The sequence below is a fragment of the Cucumis melo genome, chromosome 7, assembly GCF_025177605.1.
Source record: "Cucumis melo cultivar AY chromosome 7, USDA_Cmelo_AY_1.0, whole genome shotgun sequence".
Taxonomy (NCBI): domain Eukaryota; kingdom Viridiplantae; phylum Streptophyta; class Magnoliopsida; order Cucurbitales; family Cucurbitaceae; genus Cucumis; species Cucumis melo.
The window spans coordinates 24,664,573-24,691,280 of NC_066863.1; the positions used below are offsets into that span (position 1 = coordinate 24,664,573).

At 31.6% G+C, this 26,708-nt stretch overlaps 2 protein-coding genes across 10 annotated transcripts; one reads left to right on the top strand and one right to left on the bottom strand.

The window, feature by feature from the left end:
• Positions 1 to 10,155: 10,155 nt before the first annotated feature.
• LOC103493118 (putative glucose-6-phosphate 1-epimerase) lies at positions 10,156 to 14,685 on the bottom strand. 7 transcript variants are annotated; one of them, XM_008453753.3, is made up of 10 exons: positions 14,593 to 14,685; positions 14,460 to 14,512; positions 13,470 to 13,557; positions 12,400 to 12,474; positions 12,075 to 12,131; positions 11,776 to 11,939; positions 11,422 to 11,556; positions 11,152 to 11,254; positions 10,912 to 11,011; positions 10,156 to 10,608 (listed from the first exon to the last, which is right to left on the bottom strand). In XM_008453753.3, exons 2-10 carry the CDS (start codon positions 14,477 to 14,479, stop codon positions 10,439 to 10,441), a joined length of 912 nt encoding a protein of 303 aa, XP_008451975.1. In that variant the 5' UTR covers positions 14,480 to 14,512; positions 14,593 to 14,685; the 3' UTR covers positions 10,156 to 10,438. The 7 variants fall into 7 exon arrangements, with proteins under 7 accessions (XP_008451975.1, XP_008451976.1, XP_050943085.1 ...); XM_008453754.3 differs by lacking the exon at positions 14,593 to 14,685 and having other exon boundaries at positions 12,429 to 12,474; positions 14,163 to 14,521; XM_051087128.1 differs by lacking the exon at positions 14,593 to 14,685 and having other exon boundaries at positions 12,429 to 12,474; positions 14,460 to 14,504.
• Positions 14,686 to 17,778: 3,093 nt separating this feature from the next.
• Positions 17,779 to 24,834, top strand: LOC103493119 (uncharacterized). Of its 3 annotated transcripts, XM_051087131.1 has the most exons (9): positions 17,790 to 18,131; positions 18,610 to 18,660; positions 18,802 to 18,950; positions 19,597 to 19,720; positions 19,835 to 19,904; positions 20,135 to 20,465; positions 22,189 to 23,226; positions 23,391 to 23,540; positions 24,048 to 24,834. In XM_051087131.1, exons 4-9 carry the CDS (start codon positions 19,600 to 19,602, stop codon positions 24,480 to 24,482), a joined length of 2,145 nt encoding a protein of 714 aa, XP_050943088.1. In that variant the 5' UTR covers positions 17,790 to 18,131; positions 18,610 to 18,660; positions 18,802 to 18,950; positions 19,597 to 19,599; the 3' UTR covers positions 24,483 to 24,834. The 3 variants fall into 3 exon arrangements, with proteins under 3 accessions (XP_008451977.1, XP_050943088.1, XP_050943089.1); XM_008453755.2 differs by lacking the exon at positions 18,802 to 18,950 and having other exon boundaries at positions 17,779 to 18,131; XM_051087132.1 differs by lacking the exons at positions 17,790 to 18,131; positions 18,610 to 18,660; positions 18,802 to 18,950 and having other exon boundaries at positions 19,641 to 19,720; positions 20,155 to 20,465.
• The last annotated feature ends 1,874 nt before the right edge of the window (positions 24,835 to 26,708 follow it).

A 26,708-nucleotide genomic window follows, 5' to 3' on the forward strand; every position in this document is an offset into this window, starting at 1 on the left:
TCTCTTCTTTTATATTTATCTATTTATTTATTTATTTATTCATTCATTATGACGGAAGCAATATTCTGGTGCTCCCCATGGATTTCTCTATCCTGTTTTGATGTATACGTGTTCTTTCTTTATTGGTTGAAGGGAAAAGTATCCTTCTCATTTGTCACTCTATACCATTTCCCACCTCCCACCCTCTCCAATTTGAATCATTCATTTTTTCTTTTTCTTTTTCTTTTTTTTTTCTTTTGTTTTTAAAATACCTTTTTTTACACAAACAAAAGGGATCAATGAGAATTGGAAGAATAGAATCGCCTTCTAACAACTATTTCCAAAAATAGAAAAATAACCTTCAACAAGTTAATGAACCTCCAAACTCTAAAATAAAACCCTTACAAATACTTCCATAATTCCTCTTCCCCTTCAACCCCACCAATACACAATTAGTTTATACATTTATTAAATTCACTAACTCAGATTGATGGTAGTTTGGTTGAAAAACTAACTTCGACCGATCGATGCACATCCCTAAATTATAGAATCTATCGTTAATAGATTTTGTTATATTTATATTTTTTTTTATATAAATATCGTTATATGGTTAATTTATTAAAGAAATTGTCAAAATTATAGCATCTAACAAAATATTTACACTCGTAGAAAAGTCAAGTGTAATGAATTTTATCGTTTGTTCTAAATAGTTTGTCAAAATTTTCTATTAATATTAAAAAAAAATTCCTAAATATTATCTATAAAAGTGCTACCTAATTTAATTATCTTTTAACTTTTGAAAAGTATCAATGATAAAACAATTAAATTTAGGGTTATTTTCAAAATTTGAATAGATTTGTTGGACTTAGTAATTGTAGGTTGATTTTGAAAAAATAAAAGGATATAAAACGACATCGTGTTGGCTGTTTACTGATTTACCCTTCATCTTCATTCACGTGGTTTGCTACTTTGCAGCCATTATCTTCGAAACAGAAACAGTTAAATAGGGGATTTCAAAACGTCTATATGCGTTTGTACTTTACTACAATTCATTTTTAATCTCATCACATTATTAAAATCATTATTTAAATAAATAAACTAAACATTAATTCAATATAATTTCACTCTAATCTTAGCTTATATAAATTTTGTTTAGTATTATCTCCCTTAGGCCTTAACCATTAAACTTTGTTTAGTTTTATATACTTTGGTTGGTCAACAATCATGCTAACAATCCAAATAAAACAAACTCAATTTATCACTTAACTTTTCCACACCCATTAATTAGTCAAACATCATTCAACTATCATAAAATATATATTCTCAACCGTTATCTTTAAACATTCTAAAAAATAACAACTTTGATTTGTAACAATTTAATCCATATACTTTCAATTTTGTATCAATTTAGTTCTTGAACTTTTATTTGTAACAATATTATATAATGTAGCCATTGTATTTTCTAAAATTGTCGAGTCTCGAAGTGGTCTATTGATCCATTTGTGCAAGAAATCACCTTAAATTTTCACACTAATCTTCCCTACTTGTCGTTACAAATTTCACATATATCAAATTATATAATAATTTTAATTACTATATTAAGTATGATAACTAAAATCAACGCATATATGACCATTATAATTGACATATAATGTAGTTAAAATAGAAAATTTAGATCTTGCAACTCCATTTATGGGAAGTATACAACTATTCCTTACCATGTTTAGTTTGTTTTATTACGATCAAAAGGACACATCAAGAGCTATAAAATAAGGTAAAAAAAAAGAATTGAAAATAGAATCGAACAAAAGGGAATTATTGTCCTATATTAAAAATTAAGATAAAGTTGTGAGATGCATTTTTAAATCTTAATTTTTAATTTTTCCTATTGTAGGTAGAAGCATCAAAGTAAAAGAAAAGGTGTTGGGTGTCCTTTAATGATTGGTGGTTAGGTCTTCATAATCGTTATTAGCTAATAATAGTAATTAAATGAAAAAAGTAATCGTCAATTAATTTAAAGAAATTTGGAAAAGATTGAAGAGGACAGCAAAAACCTATTGCCGTTTAATTTGTTTTGATTACCAAAGTTTGGATTATTTTGTAACTTTTAGTGATTATGAGCATATGCTATTCCTAATTATTTCATTAATTGACAAATTACAATTTATGGTATACTTTAAAATATGCATAATTCATTGGAATAATTGCTAATTATATTATTCCTACCAAAACCATTACTATTTCCATATGCTATATTATTACATAAGATCCAACGTTGAGTTCACCATAGTAAAATTCATCCATTTCTCTATAGTTCTTTTGATTTTTTTTTTCTTTTCATTATATTTTGTAAACTATGTGAATCGTGTAAGTTTAAGAATCCAATTTTTATCATTTATGAGTCTAATTTTTATGTTATTTTAAGCTCAAGTGTTCACTTTTACAAATTTAAAGCTCAAATTATTATTATTGAAAAACTTTAGGGATGTGATTTTTAAATTTTAAATAAATTATACATGTTACTTTTTTTTTTCTTTTTTTCTTTTAATTTGGCAATACATTTTAGGTTTGAACACTTGGATAGGTTAAAAGATAAAATAGTATTCACATGTGGATTCATAATATTTATGAATTTAAGCAACATGTACTATATATATATATTTGTGACTATGACTCCATAACAAGGAAAGAACAAAGATATCACGAGCATAAATATTTTGTTCTATACCACTTTCTCTCCTAAAAAGACCATTCAACCAAATCTTATCTATAGTTGTATAATAGGTGACAATTTTTGTCTCTTGGGTAAAGTGAAATCCTAAACTATTGAGAATATAAATATAAATGACTCTAATAAGTAAATTTGGAGCCTAGCTAGTATTTAGTAACTCTACTTGTGTCTATTTGTTCAATGCAAAACAACTATTAATTAGCAAACTCTTTCATGTGAAAATCCTACGAAGTTTTATAAAGTTAATATATATAAATGTTTGGAATTCATTACGTCGCACTATAAACAACTTAGTATGAAAATTTATTTCCTTTGTTTTCGTAGTTGAGCGTATGTAGTTATTTACGATTTCAACCTTAAGATTTAGAGAGAAATGCAATATATAAATTCTTTAAATTAGTGGCGTTGTATTGTACGATAAAACATTCATTTGTTATCCATTTATCGACGAACGTAGCTAAGATATTACTGTTAGTGAATCATATTTGTAAATAAGTGTTTACGTATTTTTGTATTGGTTGTTTTAACAATAAAGAGGTCAAATAAAAATGGTCAAAAGATAAAAAAAAATATATATATATATATATATATATACTAATATTAACAACAAAATTTGAGGTATGGAGTATTTAATATATAATCATTAAAGTAACAATCACATTCTAACTTATAATAAACAAACTAAGACTATATATTAAATTAAGATAAAACTCAATTAGAAGGCAACTTGCAAAAGAAGAAGAGGCAAAAAAAGGACAAAGAAAAATAAAGAAGAGGGAAATAGGAATCAAAGCCAGCTAAGATAAATATAGAATAAGAAAATGTTAGATTTATCAAAGAGAGAATTAAATGAGGGGGGGGGGGGGGGGGGGGGGGGGGGGGGGAGGAGGAAAGAGTAGCTTTCTTGGACAGTGTCTTTTGGTGGGCAAGTTGTGAAATACAAACACTATAATATAAAGAAAACAAAGAAACAAGAACATGGGATTCGACAAAATCGTTTCTTACATGATAATTAATATTGGACACAAAGTACAAGAAAATTTACTTTTTGTCTTGTTTGGCTTGCAAGAAATTTGTTGTTGTTTCTTTCTTATCATTTCTTTTCTTTTCTTTTCTTTTCTTTTCTTTTCTTATTGGGATTGTGAGAATTTGTGGGGTTTTATTTTCAGTTTTATTATGTTTGGAAGCATAAGTCAATATTAGCATAGTTTCCCATGAATTCCCATAAACATTGAGCCACAAAATGTAGAGGGAAAACAAATACAAACTTAATATTCTTGTGAGTTTCTTCACAATAATATTAATTATAATTTTAATTATGTTTCCTCTTAATTAATGAGGTTATTCAAACTAGTCAATTTTATGCACGTTTTCCTATAAACAATCACTTCACTACTTACTTAGGAGAGTCTTTATTATTTCAAAAAATAAAAAAAAAATGGTGGATTTATGTATTACCCATTTTTGTTCTTTTCTTTTTCTTCTTCAAAGAAAAGGTGAAAATATGTCAAAAATTGCATCTAAATGTAAATTTGTACTTTGGTACAAGATAACTAGAGTGCTCTTGCAGAATGGAGAGATATTGAATAATATCTACATGGTCTCAAGAAGTCATAATCACTAAAGAACCATGGTGAGTTTTGGTAGTAAAAAGTGTTTTTTTGGTGTATCTTTATACTGATGATTTCGATTGTTTATGTTGATTTAATTTAGTTGGACTAACGTTCGATTAGGCTCGTAATGATCACTATTTAATTAGTAAAACTACCTAGTCCTTGTGTTTTGGGAGGTTACAATGCCACTACTCAAAGTGGTAGTCAATGTTTCATATGTTCAGCTTTTGACTAATTCTTTTGTGGATTGTTCATTGTGAAGTTGGACCATTGCCATTTAGCCTAATGCGGATGTTAATGGTAATGCTCGATACTACCATATGGATCTTACATTTGGTACTGTTAAGATATTCTTAATACTGTTACATGGGTCCTTCATGGTACTACTAAAACCTTCGTCATGCTGCTAAGTAGTTAGCACTGATAGGATCTCCACAGTACAACTGTGTGAAGTCCTCCATGGCATTGCTAGACACTACTAGGACTTCCATAGTACTACTATGTATGCATAAGTTTTACATGGGTAATTCAAAGCTCCCCTAATCCTCCAAGTTAATTTATACTTTTAAGCTTCTTCATGAGTCTTCTGAGCTACTTTTAAATTCCTCAAAGGTCCTTTGAAAGTTTCTTTTAACTCTTTCATGGGTTCACTTAAACGACTCTTCCGCACCCAATGGATAATATGAGGTTACGTTGAGCTACTTCTAAACTCCCTGATAGATTTCAACTGATCCACTCAAAACGATCTCCTAAAGCCATGGGTGGCTATTGGCCAAACATGGACATCGTCAAACTTGATTTATCAAATTGGACAAATCTTTGTCTTGTAACTTGCTCTTATACCTCTTGAACTTAATCTAATTGTGAAAATGCCTTAAATTTGTTGCCTAACACTACAAACGACCAAGTGTGAGTCTAGATAATTAGTGCTCTTAAACTTAATAGCGTCGTTTGTACTCTAAAACAAACATTCTTATAATAACAATAATAATGTTCTTCATTTGTCATATAGACCTAGCTAATATGTTGTTAGTAAACAACGTAAATTTACGTAATAACGTTTGTTTTTTAATATTTTTTACTGGTTAATTTAGTAACATTAACAATGTGTTGTTGGGCTAGTTTTTGATTATTAGTCAACGAATGTAATAAATGGAAGATGTACTCTATTTATTTTTTTTCAGAAAAAATGTACACAAATTTCGAGTCTCCAGCTTTATTCTATTTATTTGAAGAAATATTCACTTTTAAGACATTTGGTTGCATGTAACAAAAATAAAGAAAGTCTTCCATCTTACAAACAAATATATATATTAACATTAAAATTGATGGAATAAAGTTAAGGATAGGCAGAGACCCTATTTTCAATTTTTCAAATTTTCAACTTCAACCCTACCAAAGGACACATTTTGTCCTCCATTTTCCCCATAACACTCTAATTCAAACAAATATATAGTTTTATATACTAAAAAGATCATATAATCAATTATTTAATTAATTAGTCTCTATCATGATCTCCTATTTCACAATAACAAGATTCAAATGAATTAGAATGCTAGGTATCTCTTATATATATGTTGTTTATGATCAATGTTTAAATAGTAGAATTGGTCCATTTTCATATATATATTTCACAATTTTTTTTTTTTTTTTTGAAATGTAGATCAATAAAATTGAAGACGGATGAATAAGAAAGTATGATTAATTACTAAAATGTGCACAATTCCATGGACATTTTGATACATAACACTGGTTAAGGGGGTGTTTGGGATAAATACTATCCTAAAACTATATTAACCACATCTTATTGCAGTATAGATTTTGAATAACATTTTGGTGTGGGTTTAGATTGTGAAAAAGAGAGGAAGTTAAAAGTATTAAAAAGGAGTAGAAAAATGGATTTGGAATGGGTAGATGAGAAGAATGTAAGTTTATTACTGAAAAGGTTGATTAAAAAGATTAGAAGGAGATATAGGGGCAGAATTTAGGTGGGTCTAAGCTGCTGCAGCAATTGGGTTCTTTAATGCGCCAAAGAGAAGGGAAGAGAAGGGAAGGGAAGGTGTCCCTTCACGCCTTTCGAGTACATCAAATTCCTACTCTTGACGTGTCTCACCACGTGACCATATTTCCCTTTTCTTTAATTACGTTTTTTTCCTTTTTTTTAATGTTAAAATCACACATTTGACTAAGGACTTAAAAGCTCTTAACAAAATTATTCAATCACAACATTAACTAAATACCTAAATTCAGAAAGCTGAATCGATGCCAATATCAGATTTAAATCTCTTCAATTATCAGCTAATCAAATACTGTGTTTTATTAGATAAATTTTCATAAATATAACTATAACTAACAGTTATAATATTTACTATAAGGCAACAAAATAATAATAATAAAAAAAAATCCATAAAGTCAGTTTTTTTAAAAAAATATTTTTCTTTTTTTTTTTTTTTATTATTTTTAAAATATAATGAAAATGTTGATTTTTACTCTTATCAGTGTATTAAACTTATTAAAAAGTTGAAATATAAATGAGTCGATGGATCATTTACATCGATTAAAATTCTAAACGAGTAATGATATCAATTTAAATGCTAAAACTTTGTAAGTGTATCCAAATATCAATATATACAACATTCATTACTTTAATTTGAAAAGACTTCAAGTAAAAGAAATTCGTAGGATAATTTATATCGATATACTAACGATTGTTTGAGATTTAAATTGATATAATTATTAGTTTAGAGTTTTAATTGATATAATTCCAACGTTCAAAGTTTATTGATATTTGTCCTAACATATTTAAATAATCTTTTGACAAAGAACATGCATGTATGTATTCAATGGTTAAGACAAATATAGATTTAAGAAAGCCGAAGATTTGACATCCCTTAAAGTAACCAAAGTATCATATTTTAATATTCGTAAGACAGAATTAAATATTTTTAAAATACACATTGATGAATAAATTAGAAGAGTTAATTAGCTTTTTAAAAGCAATTAACGTTTAAAAACATGTTTTTAGAAACTTGGTTTTTTTTTTTTTTTTCTAAACCTTGGGCTTAGTTTTCAAAAGTGTGATTTTAAACTTTAAGTAAAACATGACAAAATAAAAAAGTTAATGAATCATATTTTTGTTTTATAAGAAAAAAGTCAACTATTATTGTTATGGCTAATATTTTCATTTTTGATTGTTATGGTTAGAAATTATTTGATTTGTTATCGTTGAAATAAAAAACTTACAAACAAGTCAATAAAAATTTAATTAAATTGATATTTGTATATATACGAGGACAAGATTAAATCTCGATTAAAATTACTTGAATTTAAATTTTAACGATAAATTAACTTTTGTTTTTAAAATAAAAATCGAAGGTCATGAATGTCAACCATTTTTCCTTTCTTTCTTTTAATAATATCCACTAGTAAAGAGGATTTTTTATAAAAAAAAAAATAAGAAATGAAAAATAAAAAGAATTTTGAAAGGGAAAAGAAAAATCAAATTAATCACTCACTTATATGCAATGTAATGTAAGAGCTAAGAAGAAATGGAAAGGCATGGTTCATGTCCTAATTATGTGCACTATGCCACTTTGGGTCATTGACTTTTTACTTATTTCCATATGCAATAATTTTATTTTATTCCATAGTTTCTTCCTTGTAAAATTAAAAACTATATGTTTAGTTGCTTTACATTTTCATTTTTTTCTTTGTTCAGTCTTAGAGTTCGTTTATATTTATTTTTAAGATATGTTCTAAATCATACAAATTTCAACATTTATTTTTATTTAAACACTTTTGTAAAAATACATATAGACTTGACTACTCAAGAAAAAATGTTAATTATATATTAGAATACTTTTATTAATTTTAAATGATTAGAATTTATTAAAGATAGTTGTCGAGAATGCAGTCGAAAGTTTTCTATATAAGGAAATTAATCGTTAAACATTTAAAATTTAGTCTTAAGAAATTTGGTTTTTATCCTAAAAACTTTTTAAGCATCGTCAACTACATTATTATTTTTCATTTATTAATAATTTATTTATTAAATTAATCCTTTGAAAAAATTATTCCAAATCACTTTTAACAGAAACACTTCAACAAATGTTATTTATTTATTTTAAATTTTAGGGTGAAAAACATTTTTGTGTCTAAACTTTAATTAATAGTTTAATTTGGTTGAATGAGATTTTGAAATTAGGAAGAATAGAATGAGAATCCATTTGACTAGGAGTGTTTTGATAAAGGTATGTTATTAGTTCTTTTTAGGCATAGAGGGTTAGTTGTTTTGGGAATTAGAGCTTAGATTATTTTCATTTTGTAATTTTAATTTTAAAAGATAAGTTTAAGATAATATTTTGAATTTTATAATTTAAAAGCTGTTTTTATTTTCCTATATTTGATTATTAAAGATGACACATCTTTTAGAATAAAATATCTTTTTGTTTCAAATTTTATTGAGAGTTTGAATTGCTTTATTAGTACAATAATAGCCTTTAGATTGTTACAATATCTTATCTTTATTCCATATATAGTATTAAAAGTGAACTATTTCCTACAGCAAAATGAGTCCCCAAACTCCCAACTATCAAACCCACAAATATGCTTCATTCAACTAACTATCATTTTCTACTACTATATTGAATATAACATATAGTTCAATACGTTTAAAATATGGTGTGTTATGATTGTTTTGTGATAATAATGATGTTGTTGTGTTTGCTATGGAGAGTCACTTTTAGTTGATGGGCTATGTGCAGCTTGCAAACGTTGTAACCATGTTTTATGGTTTGTCAAAAGCTCTGGAGGTTAGTATTATGTTGTTGTTGAGTTGAAAGTGGTTTCAAAATTTTGTGAAATCCAATGGTTGACAATATTAGATATGCGAATGAGGTTTAGGCTTTGTGGATGCCATTAGAGGTCTCCATATTTTGTGGTTTTGTCTTTGGTTTTCTTTTGACCAACCGTATAAGAGTAATTCTGTTAATATCATATGTCTGTAGATTTTAGTTTTCAATTGTGGCTTTAAAATTATATTCCATTGATAAATTTTGGTCTTGTTGTTTAGTACAATAATTGTGAGAATCTAAATTGAACATTTTATTTCTAAGATGAAAGGTCATGTCAACTATTATCAAGCTGAACACTAAGCAAATTGTTTGACAACATTTCAAGTGTAGGGTTTGAATCTTCCACTCTTTTTTTCATTGTCCCCTTAGTTTTGTTTCAATGCAATGTACTCTAAAAAATTGATGAGAAAAAAGTGAAATTTTAAATGATAAATCTATCGAAGATGTTTAATAAATATAACAAAATTTCATAGTCAGATGCATGATAGAACATGAGTAAAAATTGATATGTCTTGCTATAATTTTTAAGTATTTAGTACGATGTTTTTTGTTTCTTATAAAGCCAAAAAAAATATCAAAAACAAGTCAGATTTAAAATTTTCAAATTCCTAACTTCGGGTGCTAAACTAAAAAGGCTTTTTGGTGTTGTTGTCGTCGTCGTCATCATCATTTTGTACCAAAATTTTAACGAAAATAGACAACATTTTTACCGTAGAATTCAATAAACGTAGAGGAACAAAATTTAAAATTTGAATGTTAAAAAGAACAAAATATAGTAATTATCAAATTAAAATTCTCTTGGGGCAAAAAATGGAAATTATAAAACTGGACTTCCGACATCAAGAGAAGTTTAAACCAACTTCTGTGGAGATATGCTCTAATTTGTTATAGATGGAAGTGATGTATATAAAAGTTATAAACTCATAAGTGATCTTATTTCTTTTATGACAAAAGTGTTAAATTTTATAGAAGAGAAATGTAACAGTAACAAGTTGATATTTGATATAAAGAATTGATATACAATGAAAATATATAGCTGAAGGGAGGGAAATAAAAGAACATCTCCACTTCCATTAAAGGAGAATCTATTATCAACATCAAATCAAACTAGCTTGATTGTTCTCAGTTATTTACTCTTGACAACAATTTGGTTAGAACAAAACACAAAAATACTTACCATATACCCCATTTATAAACTTCAATGGCTTTATCTGAATCCCGACCATGTTCGATCCTTCTTCTTTAGAGGAACATACATGTCATTAACTTGAGGGGATGACGGATAGTTCTAAGCGGCCAGTCCATTCCTCACCTGGTTTCAAGGTAATAGGTTTCTCAATTGCAGCTCCATCAACACAAAGCATCTGTTTGTAATCTTCATCCCCCAGATCAACAATCGATTTTGCTTTCTTCTCCCATGGATTCCACACCACTGCATCAAAATTCAAACAGGCATTTTGTTATTACCGACACTGCTTCGCAATCTTTAACATACGGAAGTTAATCGAATTCCATTCTAGTATGTTCTGATCCGGTTAAAAGCAATTACTTGTACCTTCATCTTCACACTAACAATAAACCATTATCTGATGCAGTTGAATTAACAGAGTTCACTACTATTAGGTAGGTTCTCGATCACTTTACAAATGAAGACGAGCTAGTATGTAGATCGTCCATTGAGTTTTTTAAATTACACATGGATGCTTAAAAAAATCAGAGGGGATTGATAATTTACCAACATCTGGAAGTCCTTCCTTTCTCACAACAAAAGTGCGCTTTCGCTCATGATCAAGCACCGCGATGAGATCTGAAGAACTAAGATAAACTCGATCAATCTGTCAGGCAAAAGAATAGTTAATGAGGATAAGATTTTTGAATCTACTCCTACTTGGCAGTGACACAAGTCACACAACCAATATCAACTTGGAGTTCATATGAATGGAACTTCAGCAAAATTTCGGTAATTTGCTTTTACCTCTGATTCAAATGTTAAGGCATCTCCTTGCTCAGTGAAACGTTGTTTATCATGTAAGTTGTCGAGATAGTCGAGAACCTCAAGCCCCTCAACTCTTACTTCACTGTAAGTACAGTAGATAGTCAAAGGGCAGAAGGCAAAGTAAATTGCAGAACCCATCAATGAAAGTATGCACTTTGATAATGAAGCGTGAAAAGAAACTGTAAGGAACGACTGCAATCCTATGTATATTCCTTGATCATCCTCCTTTTATAAGCAAGTCATATATACCTGATATCAGAAATGGAGAAATATGTGTGGAATGCAATTGAGAAACTGAAAGGCTTGCAATTGATATTCCGAATTCGTGATATTAATATGAGATTCCCATCTGCTGCCAAACAGACCTTCAGTCTGAATTCAAAACTGTTGGGAAGAAAAAAAGGGATGTTATCAACTAAACTAAGAAGACATTGAAATTCTTAATCTTCACAATCTGAATAAACAGCTTGAAAGATGGTTGAGAATCAGAATTGACTATCTTTCTGTATATGTAAAATTAGAACGTTTTTGAGTTTAAATAAGAGTATTGTGCTTCCTTCGCTTTAGTTAGAAGATGAAGAAGACAATCGATTCATTTCTAACCTATGTGGCCATATTTTCAGATCATCTTCAGAAGGTTTAAGAAGCAAATCGATGCAGGATTTGTCCTTGATTTCACCTCGGTTAAGAGGAGGAGGATTATCATCGATTTTCCAAATCTTGTTACGAGCAAACCCGTGCTCCTCAAGGTTTCCACGAGCCCCAAACTAGATACATAATGAAACAAATCAATATATAAACGCCACAAACAGCCCCAAAAACGAATCTCCAGAACTAGTTACATTATGTCATATGAAACATACGATGGCAGAGAATTATCTTCATACATAAACACTACACACCTGCGGAAAACAAATTGGAATTCCTCCTCTCACAGCTTTTGGTGGCTTAAAAATTGCCTACAGCGGAGAAGAAAGGAAATGGTTTAGTGTTTAATTTTTTATTCATTTTTTGCCTAATACATGTTAGCAATTGTGAGAATTGAAACTGGACCAGAATAATTTCACACAACTTATGCTTCAAAACTATCATTTGCATTTTACCAATACAATTCAAACTCTTGTTTTAATGAAGAGAGAATAGTTCTACAAAGAGTTGAGTAGCATTTTAAAGGCTTTTGTTTCTGCTTTGGCTTTGGCTAATTGAATATCTAGAAGATGAGATTACCTTAGAACTGGTAAACAATAATTCTTCACCTTTTTCAGTTTTCCAAGACAGAACTTGGCCTCCATGCAAGCTAACCTGGATAAGATACAACAAAAGAGAAACATCAAGAAGAAGAACAGTTATTACGTCTAGTATTTTGTGTGTAGTGATGTTGGAATCATTATAGTAGTACTACCTACGTCTCTTTCATTTAATTTTCCAGATTGCAAAAGATATCAGCCAAGTTTCAAAACCAAAATCAAGTTTCTAAAACTACCACTTCGGGAAATTCATGTATGATTTAAAAAGGTTTTTCAACTCTCAGTGTAAATGATTGAGTATAATTTTAGATAACAAGAAACAAAAACATTACCATACAAAATTGAAGAATTTCATCCTATTTGATAACAATTTTATTTTTAGTTTTGAATTTTTTGAAAATTATGTTTATTTTCTTACTACTTCTTTACCATGGTTGAAACACTTCTTAGTCAGATTCTAACAAAAACAAGTACTTGAAAACTACTCTTTTTTTTCAGTTTTCAAAACTCGACTTTATTTTCTAAAAAGTAGGTAACAGTCAAAGAAACCAAAAGATAGAACTAATGTCTATAAGCTTAATATTAAAAAATCAAATGGTTATCAAATAGGACCTTCATGATTATCATCTGATTATTTTCATTGGATGCCCTACATTACACTTGATGATCTAATATGAAGGTTTCAAGGGATCACATTTTGCCCTGATAAAAGGGGAAAAGTATGTCTTTCAAATTCCCAACATCATAAAGAGGCCATGTAAATAACATCCCAATCATATACATAGAATCAGAAAGCCGATCTGTTAAACTATATACCACATCGCAACAACTTAGTCATAATTTAGACAATGGTCATGCTACAATAGTGTTTCATCAATAATCTTACTGATATTGATTAAATGAAACATATACAAAGTTTAGTAACATAATCAAAACTTCCTAATCATTAAGGACTAAATAGATGAAATGGTCCAAATACTATACTAAATTTATAATTTAACATAGAGACGATGTTGTATTGTATGAATGGAGAAAAGGGATGTGGTATACCCTTGCTGAAGCTCCTCGAGAGTTCCGAAGCAGCACTTGTTCTACCCCATTCTTGTCTTTGGCAACTTCAACTGCTGGTTTCTGGTTACTGGCTTCCCCAGAATGATCCATTTCAAAAACACAACGAGGAAATTAATAAAGGGAAAACAAATAGAAATCTCTCTCTCTCTCTCTCTCTCTCTCTCTCTCTCTCTCTCTCTCTCTCTCTCTCTCTCTCACTCACTCACTCACTCACTCTGTTTTCTCCCCTTTTCCCTTCTCTAGTAGGAGAAGTTTGAACAATTTCTTAAATGATGAAGAACAGCTACCTAATTGAAAAACTTAGAGGATGAACACAAAATTTGCAATCTCTCAAAAGAAGTTGAGAAATTTAAGCTTTACCCTCTAGGCTTCAACACACTTTCTCGTGACAAACCATTTCTCCCGTGAATTCAAACCAAAAAGGCTCACCCACCCACTATTACAACAAACCCCCCCCCTAGAATTTCCCCTCACCAGAAAGTTTCTGATACCACGAATTTTCCAAAATCCACCGACAAAAGAAAGAAAAAATATTCAAACCCTTTAAACATAAAGCATATCAGAATCAAAAGAACCCAAACCCCACCCAAAAAAAAAAACGCCCAAAATACGAAAAAAGGAAACTGAAGAACTGATAAAGTTATTAACAGTGTCAGTTTCGAGGTCAAAAACCATTAATGGAGGGAAGAATCGATGTTGATCAAAGACAAAAGAAATCCCGAACCCCAACACAAAGGAAGACAAATCTCCATTCGTTACGACCGCCCAATTTTGTAAAAAAGAGAAGAAAAATCAAAAGGGTCAAATTGAACTGTTCAGTTCTTCATCATCTTCCTCCTAAGAGGGCGATGAATAGGAAGTATCGAGGATGGCGATTGACTGAAATAAACAAATACCCACTTGCAGATCAGAGTCGATAAATATATAATTACGCAAAGGAAGCAAAAGGGTGAAGCAAGCCGCCATTACTTTTGCTGGATTTCAGCCATGGCCTTTGAATTTCGATTTTCAAACTGTAGTGGCTGCCACAAAAAAATTTAAAAATATTAAAAACAAATTATGAAGAAAAAACAACGCCTTCTTCAAATTTGATTCCTAATACCTGAATTAACGACCTTTAACGATATTTAATTAATATAATCAAACTTTTGCTCTAACCCCTTTGTCGTTCTCATCATACGTACGTAATTAATTTTAAATGTTATTGTAAGAACTTTTCTTTTTTCCTATAAATTGTTTGAAACTATTAAAGCCCTGATGTTGAATTGGATGAATTTTTATGCATATCGATTTTTTTAATAAAAAATCTAACTCATACTAAAAATCACTGTCTTTTAAGGTCAGCCGTTTAGAAAAATTGAGGGGTTGAATTGAATTTATTTTTATAGGTTTTAAAGTTCAGATTTTTATTTTATATTTGTGTTTCTTAAGGTCAGCCCTGTCGGAAAATTTTGAGGGGTTGAATTTTGTGTATATATAGATTTATAATTGTGAAGTATTTGTGAGGTTGAATTCAATGTTCTCTATCTATGGTTTTAAATGAAAAAGAAAAAAGGCCTTAACTTGATGTGATATGGTTTTCTAAAAAACTAAAGGCTTTTATATAACAAAGTGAGCCTCTTTGAAATTGTTTAGGAAATTTGTTGGGGAATAATAAAAAATAATAAATTCGATAAACTCTTTACAAAATATAACGAAATTTCATATTTTATTAATAATATACATTAATAATCACTGATATGCATCTATCAGTGATATTGATAGACGATGATAAAGTTTATCGGGTTCTATTATTGATATAATCCAAAATTTTGTTATATTTTGTAAATATTTTAGTTGATTTTATTATATTTGAAAATGCCCCAATTTTTTTTATAAATATATGCATTTTTGTTTAGTTTTTTTATTATAAAAACTTCTAAAAAAACATGTGTTTGATAACTCCTTTGAAGAGTGTTTTTACATAAAAGTTTCTTCAGTTCTTATACATTAAAAATGTTTCATTAGTTCTAAATTAAAAGAATTTGTCCATGAGTAATGTTCCGAGTTGGTTGATGATCATTGGAAATGGTAATTGAAGGTGCTTTGCTGTAGTCGTCAAGATAGAGGTTGGGGGTTGACCAACGACGATCATAAAAACTGTGGTCAAAGATTGTGAAGAATGGTCTCTGAAGGTTGGTAACCAAAGCTTTTCATACAAATTACAAGAGATTAACCACTAAACACCTAAAAACCATTTTTCTAAAAGTTGGTTTTAGGTTTATCATAAATCAACTTATTTTATAAACTTGTTTTATTTTTCATTTCAAAATGGTTGTCAAATGCATAATTTTTTAAAAAAAATATTTTCTTTTTAATTTAACCACTTGAAAAGGATATTCCAATCACAACCTATAGTAAAATTGTTTTATTATTCGATGTTTGCGTAGTTATGATATTCTCTTTCTTTTTATGGGCTCATGAGGTTTTTAACCTATTAAAAATTAGGGTTATATATTGTAATTAGTTTACATATCTAATTCATTTGGGTTGCTAGTTTATTTACTTTGTAAAAAATTGCATCTTATATCCTACACTCTAGTGCGTGTCTAAAATATCGATTTGAGTTGATTTTTTCACTTGACTAAATGTTTGACCTACTGACTCTACAAGTGCTTGTGTTAATGTAACTCAACCCCACTAGCATTAGAAGTGTTCTTTATTGAAATTTGCACATTAATAACTCCATCTCTAAAAAAATTTCTACGATTCTACTCTCGAACTACAAGCCATGGCTAACTTTGCCAACCCCCCTTCCTCGGACATGCTTGAACCTTTGGTGGCCAACTCTAATGACCTCTTCTTGCAATAACTCTAGCAACAACCTAAGTCACCTTCATATAAAATTTTTTGTATTAATAATTTCTTAGTTAAAATATGTGTGTAATTTTTTAATCAAATTGGTTTTCAATTTTTAATTTATTCTAACATATTGTGTTTTTTTTTTTTATGCAAACATAAACCTTAAAATTCTTTGCATTATATTTTCTTATGAAGATATAAGTGCTAAAATATTAAACTCTTTTTTAATAAAATTTAATGACTTTGTGTGTATTGATGAGAAATTTGAAAAGAAAAAAGAGAGTAAAATACCATAAATCCTTTTATGTTATAAAGTTAGGTAGGGAAATTATGATCAGTGGCAAAATAAGAATTACAAAATGAAAAAAAAAAAGTGATTTATACGTTTGTAGATATAACCCATTTTTAGTTGTGTTCTATATAAATGTCATTTTTGCTCCTTATAGATACCGATATTTTTACTCTTCTTTTTCCTATCACTCCCAACTTTTGGTAGTGACTTTATAATTCATAGAGATAATACGAAGAAATAGACTGATGTTACATGACAATTTCACCACCAAGCTACTTATTAGTATTAAGTTTTTTTTTTTTTATATACTATATTGAAAAGAGAGATATGGGAGAATTATCATTTCTCTTATTTGTTCCTTCCACATATTGAAAACACAAAAAATGCAAGAGGGTGAAGGGGGCAAAACAAGCCATACAACTACTTAAAGAACAAGACTCATAGACAAGGTAGTGAACAACGCCATTAGTAGAAAGAAGACACCCAAAAAAAAAAAAAAAAAAAGTAAAAATGAGGGACTCGATATCCTAAATAAAACAATACAATTTCACATTTAGGGTTGGCAACAAGGCATAAACGGGGATAGGGAATTTCTATCCCCATCCCTACCCCTTTTTCGGTTTTGGAGAGTTGAGGTCGAGGTTAGGAATCTCCCTCTGGGGATTGGGGCCATGGAGAAAATTTTTAAAATAATTTAATTTGAAATTTAATTTAATAATAAAAAAACATTTTTAGCATTTATTTACCGTAAATTTAACAAAATGGTTAAAGTCAGTTTTAATTATAGAATGAAATAAAAAAAAATTAAATGCATTAACAAAATAGTAGCTTATAAATAAATAAATATATTAGAAAGTAATAAATTATATGTATATATATACACATTTATATATTTGTATATGTCTCTACATATGTATGTATATATACGAAAACTGGATAACCCGACTATCCACTCAAACAGTTAAGAATTGGATTAGAGAATTAGAAAAAATGAACCGAATTACTGTAATGAAGAATTAAAGATTGGGTTGACCCAACCTGAGTTGGTTCAGGGATGAAACCTTTACAAAACTTGTTGCCCTATGATCGAACCGGTTGGACCGATTCGGTCGGTTGGATGATATATAAATGACTGGGGTTTCGACTTTCGAAATCGAAATCGATAAACCCTTGCTTCTTCGTCCGTCGATCAAGTTTGGTGCCCGGCGATTAATATCTGCCTCATCTCCATCGGATTTTCTCTAAACCCAGAACCAACCTCCCTTAATACCCACTGAAATCCAACGTTGTGGCAGAGCTCTTGCTACTCTTGTAAGGAACACCAAAACTTGGCATTCCAATCAAGGAACCAATCGAGCGATTTGGTTGACAGTTCTTCTGAAAGTAGTGATTACGGTTCGATGCTGGGTTTCTTTGATGATCAACGAAGTTGAACGTTATCCGCCCATATTGCGTGGTAATGCAGGTTTTGTTTTCAGCACTGTGAATAGATCAGACATAAGTTCCTGGTGAGTTTTCTTTCTTAGTCAGAAATCCAATCGCATCGTCGTTCCTTTTAATTGGGTGATTTGTTATTAGAGCATGCTGTGAATCTCACTTGCAAGCTATTGTTGAGCTCTGCTCAATCTTATGTTATTTCGATAACTGGGTGTTTTTCTTTTTTCTCTGTGAGTGTCTGTTTTTCTTCTCGACTGCTATCTCCTAGATGATGGAGTTTTACCCAGGTCCATTTTAACGTTTAAGAATTATTTTTTCTAATTGTTTCACTTTGTGAATTATGAGTCATTCTTTAATATTCGACGAGTTGAAGTATGTGAATTCTGATTTGTACTTTGTTGGGTTTTAAATTTTCTCTCAAAAGTTTCCGACTTTATAATAATTTATCTCTCGGGGAGTTGTTTTGTCTGCTTTTTTGATATTTGATGTCTAAACGCTGTCTATGGCTTCCTATTCGGATTTAAGCGTTTTGTCTGTCCTAATATGCAGGTAGCCGGACTCAGATACTTATGAATGGCTTGGAGAGAGCTGGGTAAAAAAGTGAGTTTTTGTTTTCAAATTATAATTTTTTACATGCTATCAGTTTTTTTTTTTTTTTTTTTAAATTATTTATGAGCTCAAAGAATGTGCCATTTGATTTGAACTTTTGTGTGAACTTTGTATTCAATGACTTCAAACTAGACCACCAATTTTGAGACCCCATTGCCAACCAAGGTCAAGTCATGGATTAATGACTAGGCCTTCAAAATATTCTTCCAGGGGCTACATGACATGAAAAGTAGCAGCCAGGGTGGTTATTTAGGGCGTTTGAACCCAACTTTGTATAAAATGTCAGTTTCCATAGAGCCTTCTTTTCCCTTTGATAACACCGCAATCATTTGGCTAATATAGCATGGTTTTTTTGTCTTTTATGCTATGGAGGCCTAGCCTACCCATATCTATGAGAAGGAGAACTTTGGCCCGCTTAACAGGCTGCCAAGATGCTTGTGAAATCCCTTCTTTCACTTTTTCTCAATGAAAGCAGTCCTTTCTAAAAAAAAGGATGCTTGTGAAATTCGTCACCCTAAAGAAAATTGTGAGACATTTTTTGAATTGACTTGGCTATTTAGTTGGCATTTTGAGATGGGGGATTTTATAAGTGGGAATGACATTTTGGCTCAAGAAAATTTCAAAACTGAGTTAAAAAGAAAAAGAACAGCCACCAGAGAAAACACACACATACAAATCTAACAAATAAAGCTGATTACCAAAACTGACCAACAACCAAAACCAAGACGGTTGAAATATTTTCTGCCTCGGAATTGCATGAAACCAAATGACTGAACAGAGCCTTAATCCTTCTAGCTCATTTCACAGATTTTGAATTGGTAGGAAGTATAGCTGGTCTCATACTCTAAGGTGTTTGTTTCTCGTTGTCCTTATTTCTTGTGATGTGAAAACCATTTGGCTGAAGTTTACCAAAACCCTCTCGATCAGGGAATGCATGCTGGTCTTCGAAGATCTTTTACTTGTTCACGAAGGCATATAGTCAGGCCAAATTTTGTGACTACTGATGAGGTTGTTATTAAGTTAATCCCTGCTTCTTCAAGATTTATACCAGGTAAAACCTTATTGTATACATCTTTTTTTGCCGTATATCATATGAAGTTCTTGAATTTGATTACAAACGTTAGTGTTTATGTGACCATTTTTGCAACACAAATGTTTGGTGCAGACGTCCCTTGTGGTTCAGCATATCATGGGCCCGATTTTTATGTGGCTTCTACAATAGAAGCTCCAAGAAGGTAATGCCTCCATTTCATTACCGTACAGTATTTTCTGTTGTCTACTAATATCATCCAACTATTGTGCTATTAATGAAGTTAGCATGTAATTTGGCATTAAATATTGATTAGTTATAAGGAGAGGATCCTGGATTGATTAATGTATATGAACTTACAAGGAAACAATTTGAACTTTGGTTTGCAGTGCATCTTATGTTTTCTTTTTTTTAAAAAAAAAAAAAATTGTTTAGGTGTTTCCATTCAAGTGCAGAATTATTGGCTGGAAGAGGACATGATAAGGAATTTGGTTTGAAGACTCAAAAGAGAGAAAAGTTTGTAAGAAGGGATGGCAAGAATCAGCCACCGGTTGAAGCTCCATATGTTCCTCCAAAACCGAAACACACCATTGGATCTGTTCCTGATAAAACAATTGAGATATTTGATGGCATGACAATTGTTGAGCTTGCTAAACGTTCTGGTGAGTCAATATCCAGACTGCAGGAGATTCTCACAAATGTTGGTGAAAAGATCAACTCAGAGTTTGATCCATTAAGTATTGACGTTGCGGAGCTGGTTGCCATGGTATGTGGTAGATAATAGTTATATGCTAAGAAATATCCATTATCCAATTGCCTCAAGCATATGTCATTCATCACGGCCAGACTTTTGACCGTGGTTTATGCCCATTGTTGTGCACTATCTCTTCTCCTCTTGTAGATTACTTTGAAGAGAAGGTCACTCTCACAAATTTTCATGGTCTATGCCCATTGCTGTGCACTCTCTCTAATCTCTTGTAGATTAAGTGTTTGAATCTTCCTTCCTATGAATTTCTCTGTTAAAATAAAATTATCATAGGTTATGGTCAAAGCTTGTCGCATTGGCTATTGATTCCAAGCATACTAAAACTAATTTATTTATATATATATTTTTAAATCATTGATGTATGAAATTCACATAAATGGTATACAATTCACAGTTTTACAATAAGCTGTCCCAGTTTTTTAGTGGGAAAGTGCATGAATACAAAGCAAAAATATTTGAACTTTTACACCAAGAAATGTGTAATAAATGGCAAGGTAAAAGCACGTATTAAAAGGATGATCTTTGCCCGTGAAGACTCTTTGGTGTTTTACTTTCCAATTTCTATCGCACTCAAAAGAAAGCATGAGATATATCAAACCACAAAACCCTTTTGACATTCTTGAAAGGGTAACCCAAGAGAATGGAGGTAAGGTGTGTCCTAACATCTTTAGGAAACACCAAAGACCATCCAAAAGCACCAAAAAGTTCTCCAAAAATTCCAAGAGAAAGAGCAAGAGAGGAAAAGGTGATTATGTGTTTCATCGTCAGTCCTGCACATAGAACACCACCCAAGAGATATGGCCATATTCAGCACTCTTTCTTTAGGACATCTTCAGTGTTGAAGGTCTTGTGTGCCAATTCCCATAGGAAAAGCTTGATCTTCTTTGGGCATTTATCTTTCCATTTACCTCCAGCCAAAGATGTCTCCAAATTACCATTTCCATCACCCTTATCAGCTTAGAGAGTTTCGTGAAAACTGCCATCAAGATTGAGAGGCCACTTCCAAGCATCATCCAGAAGTGAGAATGATCAAGGATAAGACCGTGCAGAGATCAGCCCATTCCCAAAACCTTCTCATCTTTCAATCTCCTCACAAGTGTGGGGTCCCAAAAGCTGTGATTAGCATTCCCACCCTCTTTCACAGTGGCTGATTTTCGATCTGAATTTATAAAGTAGAGGGTATTGCATGGAGAAAGTCTGCCTGGTTACCCATGGGTCTGTCAAGGTGGAGGGCCCGTTACCAATTCGATGTGGAACTGTACTCTACTGGTGATGAGTTCTTGCTCCTTGATAATACTTTTTCATGGCCCTTTTGACAATGATAATGAAGCTTAATGTAGATGAGATGTTGAACCAGATTTATCTTTAATAAGCTTGTTACTCAAACATCCTTTTCATGCTTATATCTCATATTGAAAACAATACGGTTTTCTGACTCAAATCAAATCAATAGTATGGAATACAAATAAGATTATTGGAAGTCTTAAAAACTGCATGATTGTATTGCCGTGAATGAGTTCTTGAGCCATTCACTAGGACTCTTGTTGCTTGTGATGAAATGTATATATTTATTTTTTACTATTATTCGTATTCTTATTATTAATTATTATTGCAAGTGTTTTACTTTATTTCCTTTCCCCCCTCTACTTGTGACTAGTGTGATTACCATCTCTCAGTTGTAGTGACTGGAAGTATATGGTTACATATTATTTCATTGTTTCAGGAAGTTGGAGTAAACATTAAGAGATTACACTCTAGTGAAGGTTCTGAAATTCTACCACGACCAGCGGTTGTTACCGTCATGGGTCATGTTGATCATGGAAAAACTTCTCTTCTAGATGCACTTCGCCAGACATCAGTGGCAGCTAGAGAAGCTGGGGGTATAACTCAGCACCTGGGTGCATTTGTCGTTGAGATGGCTTCAGGTGCTTCAATCACTTTCCTTGACACTCCTGGTCATGCTGCATTTAGCGCTATGCGAGCAAGGGGTGCAGCAGTTACAGATATAGTTGTGCTGGTAGTGGCTGCGGATGATGGGGTGATGCCTCAAACGCTTGAAGCTATGGCACATGCTAAAGCAGCAAATGTACCTATCGTGCTTGCAATTAACAAATGTGATAAACCTGCTGCTGATCCTGAGAGAGTCAAACTACAGCTTGCTTCAGAGGGTTTATTGCTTGAAGAGATGGGAGGAGATGTTCAAGTTGTTTGTGTGTCAGCTTTGAAGAAAACAGGATTAGATAGTTTGGAGGAAGCATTGCTTCTCCAGGCTGAGATGATGGATTTAAAAGCTCGTATCGACGGACCAGCTCAAGCTTATGTAGTGGAGGCTAGGCTTGACAAAGGTCGAGGTCCTTTGGCTACTACAATTGTGAAGGCAGGGACCTTAGGAACTGGTCAGCTTGTGGTTGTGGGCTGTGAGTGGGGCAGAATAAGGGCTATCAGGGATATGGTAGGGAAATTGGCAGACCGAGCAGGGCCTGCGATGCCTGTTGAGATTGAAGGGCTAAGGGGGCTTCCTATGGCAGGTGATGATATTATTGTTGTAGAGTCTGAGGAACGTGCACGAATGCTCAGTGCGGGGAGGAAAAGGAAATTTGAGAAAGATAGGCTGAAGAGGCTGAGTGAGGGGAAGACTGAAACTGAAGAACAATCTGAGGAGGTAGTTCAGAGGGTTGAACTGCCGATAATAGTAAAAGCTGATGTTCAAGGCACTGTGCAGGCAGTTACAGATGCATTGAAGACTTTAAACAGTCCTCAGGTACCCAACAAACCTTACCCAGTCTCATTTTTTGGTTCAAATGGTAGTTTTCGATGTACTAAAATGTATTATTGCACATTTAGACGTTAATTTCAAACTCATCTCATTGTTGGTTGTCTCATTTTCCTCAATTTTGTGCATAATGTTTCCTATTTCACGTCCAGGTTTTTGTAAATGTTGTCCATGTTGGCGTTGGCCCAGTTTCCCAGTCTGATGTGGACTTAGCTCAAGCGTGTAAGGCATATATAGTAGGATTTAATGTGAAGAATCCCCCAAGTTCTATCAGTCAGTCTGCCACTCAAGCTGGCATAAAGGTATGAGCTGCCATTTAATTTCAATGTCCCCATGAATGTTTATTTCCAATCTTTTAGACCATAAGATACAATGGAAAGTTGGTTTTAGTTTTATATTTTATTTCTACTGCTGTAATGCTTTTCGATAGTTCTAAATTTTACGTTTAGGCTGGAGTTTGCTCATTAAAATCTTAGTCCTGGAGAAAGATTAGTTAATTATGTTATAGAATCATGCTCAACATCGGGAATGAACTTGAGTTTATGAGATTAAAGGAACTAAGAGAACTTAGTAGATGAAATTGAAGTCCTAAAGCTTTTCGCCATCTGTTTATACTATTCTCTTTTGCCCATTCATATATCTTTTATCAATCGATCAAACTGGTAAAGGTCAAATTTAGTTGGTTTATCAAGTTGTTAACACTTGTTACTCTGTACGAAATGTATACATGCAGCAAATTCATTTTACATACATGACGAAAAAGAAAGGTTGGAAAGGTGTATTAAGTTTGATTTTCTTTAATGGCTTAGATAATTCTACATCGTGTAATCTATCGCCTTTTGGAGGATGTTGGGAATCTGATAGTTGACAAGGCACCTGGGACTTCCGAGACACGGGTAGCGGGGGAGGGTGAGGTGCTGAACATTTTTGAACTCAAAGGAAGGAGCAAGTCAAAGGGACCCGATATTAAAATTGCAGGATGTCGAGTGACTGATGGTTGCTTTTCAAGATCATCAACCATGAGGCTTCTACGAAGTGGGGAAATCTTGTTCGAAGGGTCATGTGCATCACTTAAGCGGGAAAAACAAGATGTTGATGCAGTGAAGAAGGGCAATGAGTGTGGACTTGTGATACATAATTGGGATGATTTCCAGGTCGGAGATATTGTGCAGTGTTTGGAGCAAGTAATACGGAAACCCAAGTTCATTTCATCCGAGAGTGGCGCCGTTAGAATCGAGTGCTGAAGCTTTTTCCCTTCTTCCAACGAAGGGTCAGTAAATTCACTCTACTTTCACCTGATTCTGTTATATAGGTATAAATTCACCCATTTTAGAGACTTGATATATCCCTTGGGTGGTGGTCATCTATTTAATTCTCTGCTTCAAAATGCAGATATAGTTTGAAACTGTCTTCAGCATAGTTTAAGGTTGGTAAATTTTGGGAGTGGAAAAGAGTATCCTTGAGTTGTGATAGAGAACTTAGGATGTAGAATTAAGGAAGGTAAATCATTATTGTACTAACCAAAAGAAGGTTCCAATTTTGTGACGTACTAATAATGTCAATGTGACAACAGGAAATTAAGTTTTGAAGACTGAATTATTATTTCGTGTGATAGTTTGTTTGTTTTTAATGTGAATTAAATTAGTCTCAGTGGAATATGAGTGAAATTTTGCTATATTTAAAAATATTTAGATTCATTTGAAAACAAACACGAGTCGTGATAAAAAAAGTTATTAATTCAAGGGCTGTTAGCCACTTTATTTTATATATATATATATATATATATATATATATATATATATTTTGAATAACTTTCAAATCTTAATAATTAAATACTACTTTCTAACGTGACTAGCCGCGCTACAATGCATTGCATTCGATGTTAAGTTGGCAACTTAGTTGTAGTAAAAGTTAAACTTAATTAGTTCTAAAAAATTTCTGAAAGACTACAAATGAAATTGATTTGGGCTAAGGTGTATCAAAATAGGGACCGCCAACTCGAATAACTTAAATTGCTATATAATATTACACAGCGAATCTTTGTTTCTAATATATTTTATAAAAGTCCTAAATGGACTAACATTCTTTAAAAAAAAATGAGTCAATTTATTTTATTATTCAAATTTTATTATTCTTGAACAACATTTTCTTTAATTATCAATAACCATATTTATTGGGTAATAATATTTTTAATTATATATCCAACAAAACTTTATTTTCTTACTATTATCAATTTCGGTGCCAGCATTCTTCTCTGATTTCTATTACAAAAAACAATTATTCTTTCTTCTTCCCTTTCAATCTGCTTCTTGGGATACGGTTAGTCTTTTTTTTTTCATATATTATTTATTATTTCGTTTCGTAGTTGTTGAACAGTAAATTTTGGCCAATAAAATCGTGCAACGTCAGCACAGCAAAATTATGATGATCATAATTTGATTGGATTTTGGTAGTCAAGTTTTCTCATATTTAACCTAGTTCAAGCTCCAATTGGGTCAATGAAATAATGGGCCTAAACCCATCAAACAAATAGGCCCGAGCCCGAACCCACCAAGCAAATTGGTCCAAGCTCAAGCTGCCATGCAAATGGGTCCAAGCCCAACAAGCAAATGGGCTCAAGCCCACCTAAAGTCCATCGAAATTCTCTATAAATAGAGACTTTCCCACTCATTTTAGGATCTTTGGTTGAAGGAATAATTGAAGCTCTGAAAAATCGAAGCTTTGAAGAACTGAAACTCTGAAGAACTAAAAATTCAAACTTAAAAAAAGCTCTCAAGACATGCAAGTTCTTATCAACATCGAGATCATTATCTTCTGAAAGATTTAAGACTTGAAAGATCAAACTTTCCTTAAATTCCAGAAGACTGGAGTTCAAATAGACTTACAATCACAACTTCCTGAAGATCAAAGATAAAAAAGTTCTAAGTCTTAATTTGTATTCGAGAGAAAGCATCAAATGAGTAAATATTAGAGATTGAATCTACTATATCAATTAATATATAAAGTTCTTATCAACATCGAGATCATTATCTTCTGAAAGATTGAAGACTTGAAAGATCAAACTTTCCTTAAATTCCAGAAGACTGAAGTTCAAATAGACTTACAATCACAACTTCCTGAAGATCAAAGATAAAAAAGTTCTAAGTCTTAATTTGTATTCGAGAGAAAGCATCAAATGAGTAAATATTAGAGATTGAATCTACTATATCAATTAATATATAAAGTTCTTATCAACATCGAGATCATTATCTTCTGAAAGATTGAAGACTTGAAAGATCAAACTTTCCTTAAATTCCAGAAGACTGAAGTTCAAATAGACTTACAATCACAACTTCCTGAAGATCAAAGATAAAAAAGTTCTAAGTCTTAATTTGTATTCGAGAGAAAGCATCAAATGAGTAAATATTAGAGATTGAATCTACTATATCAATTAATATATAAAGTTCTTATCAACATCGAGATCATTATCT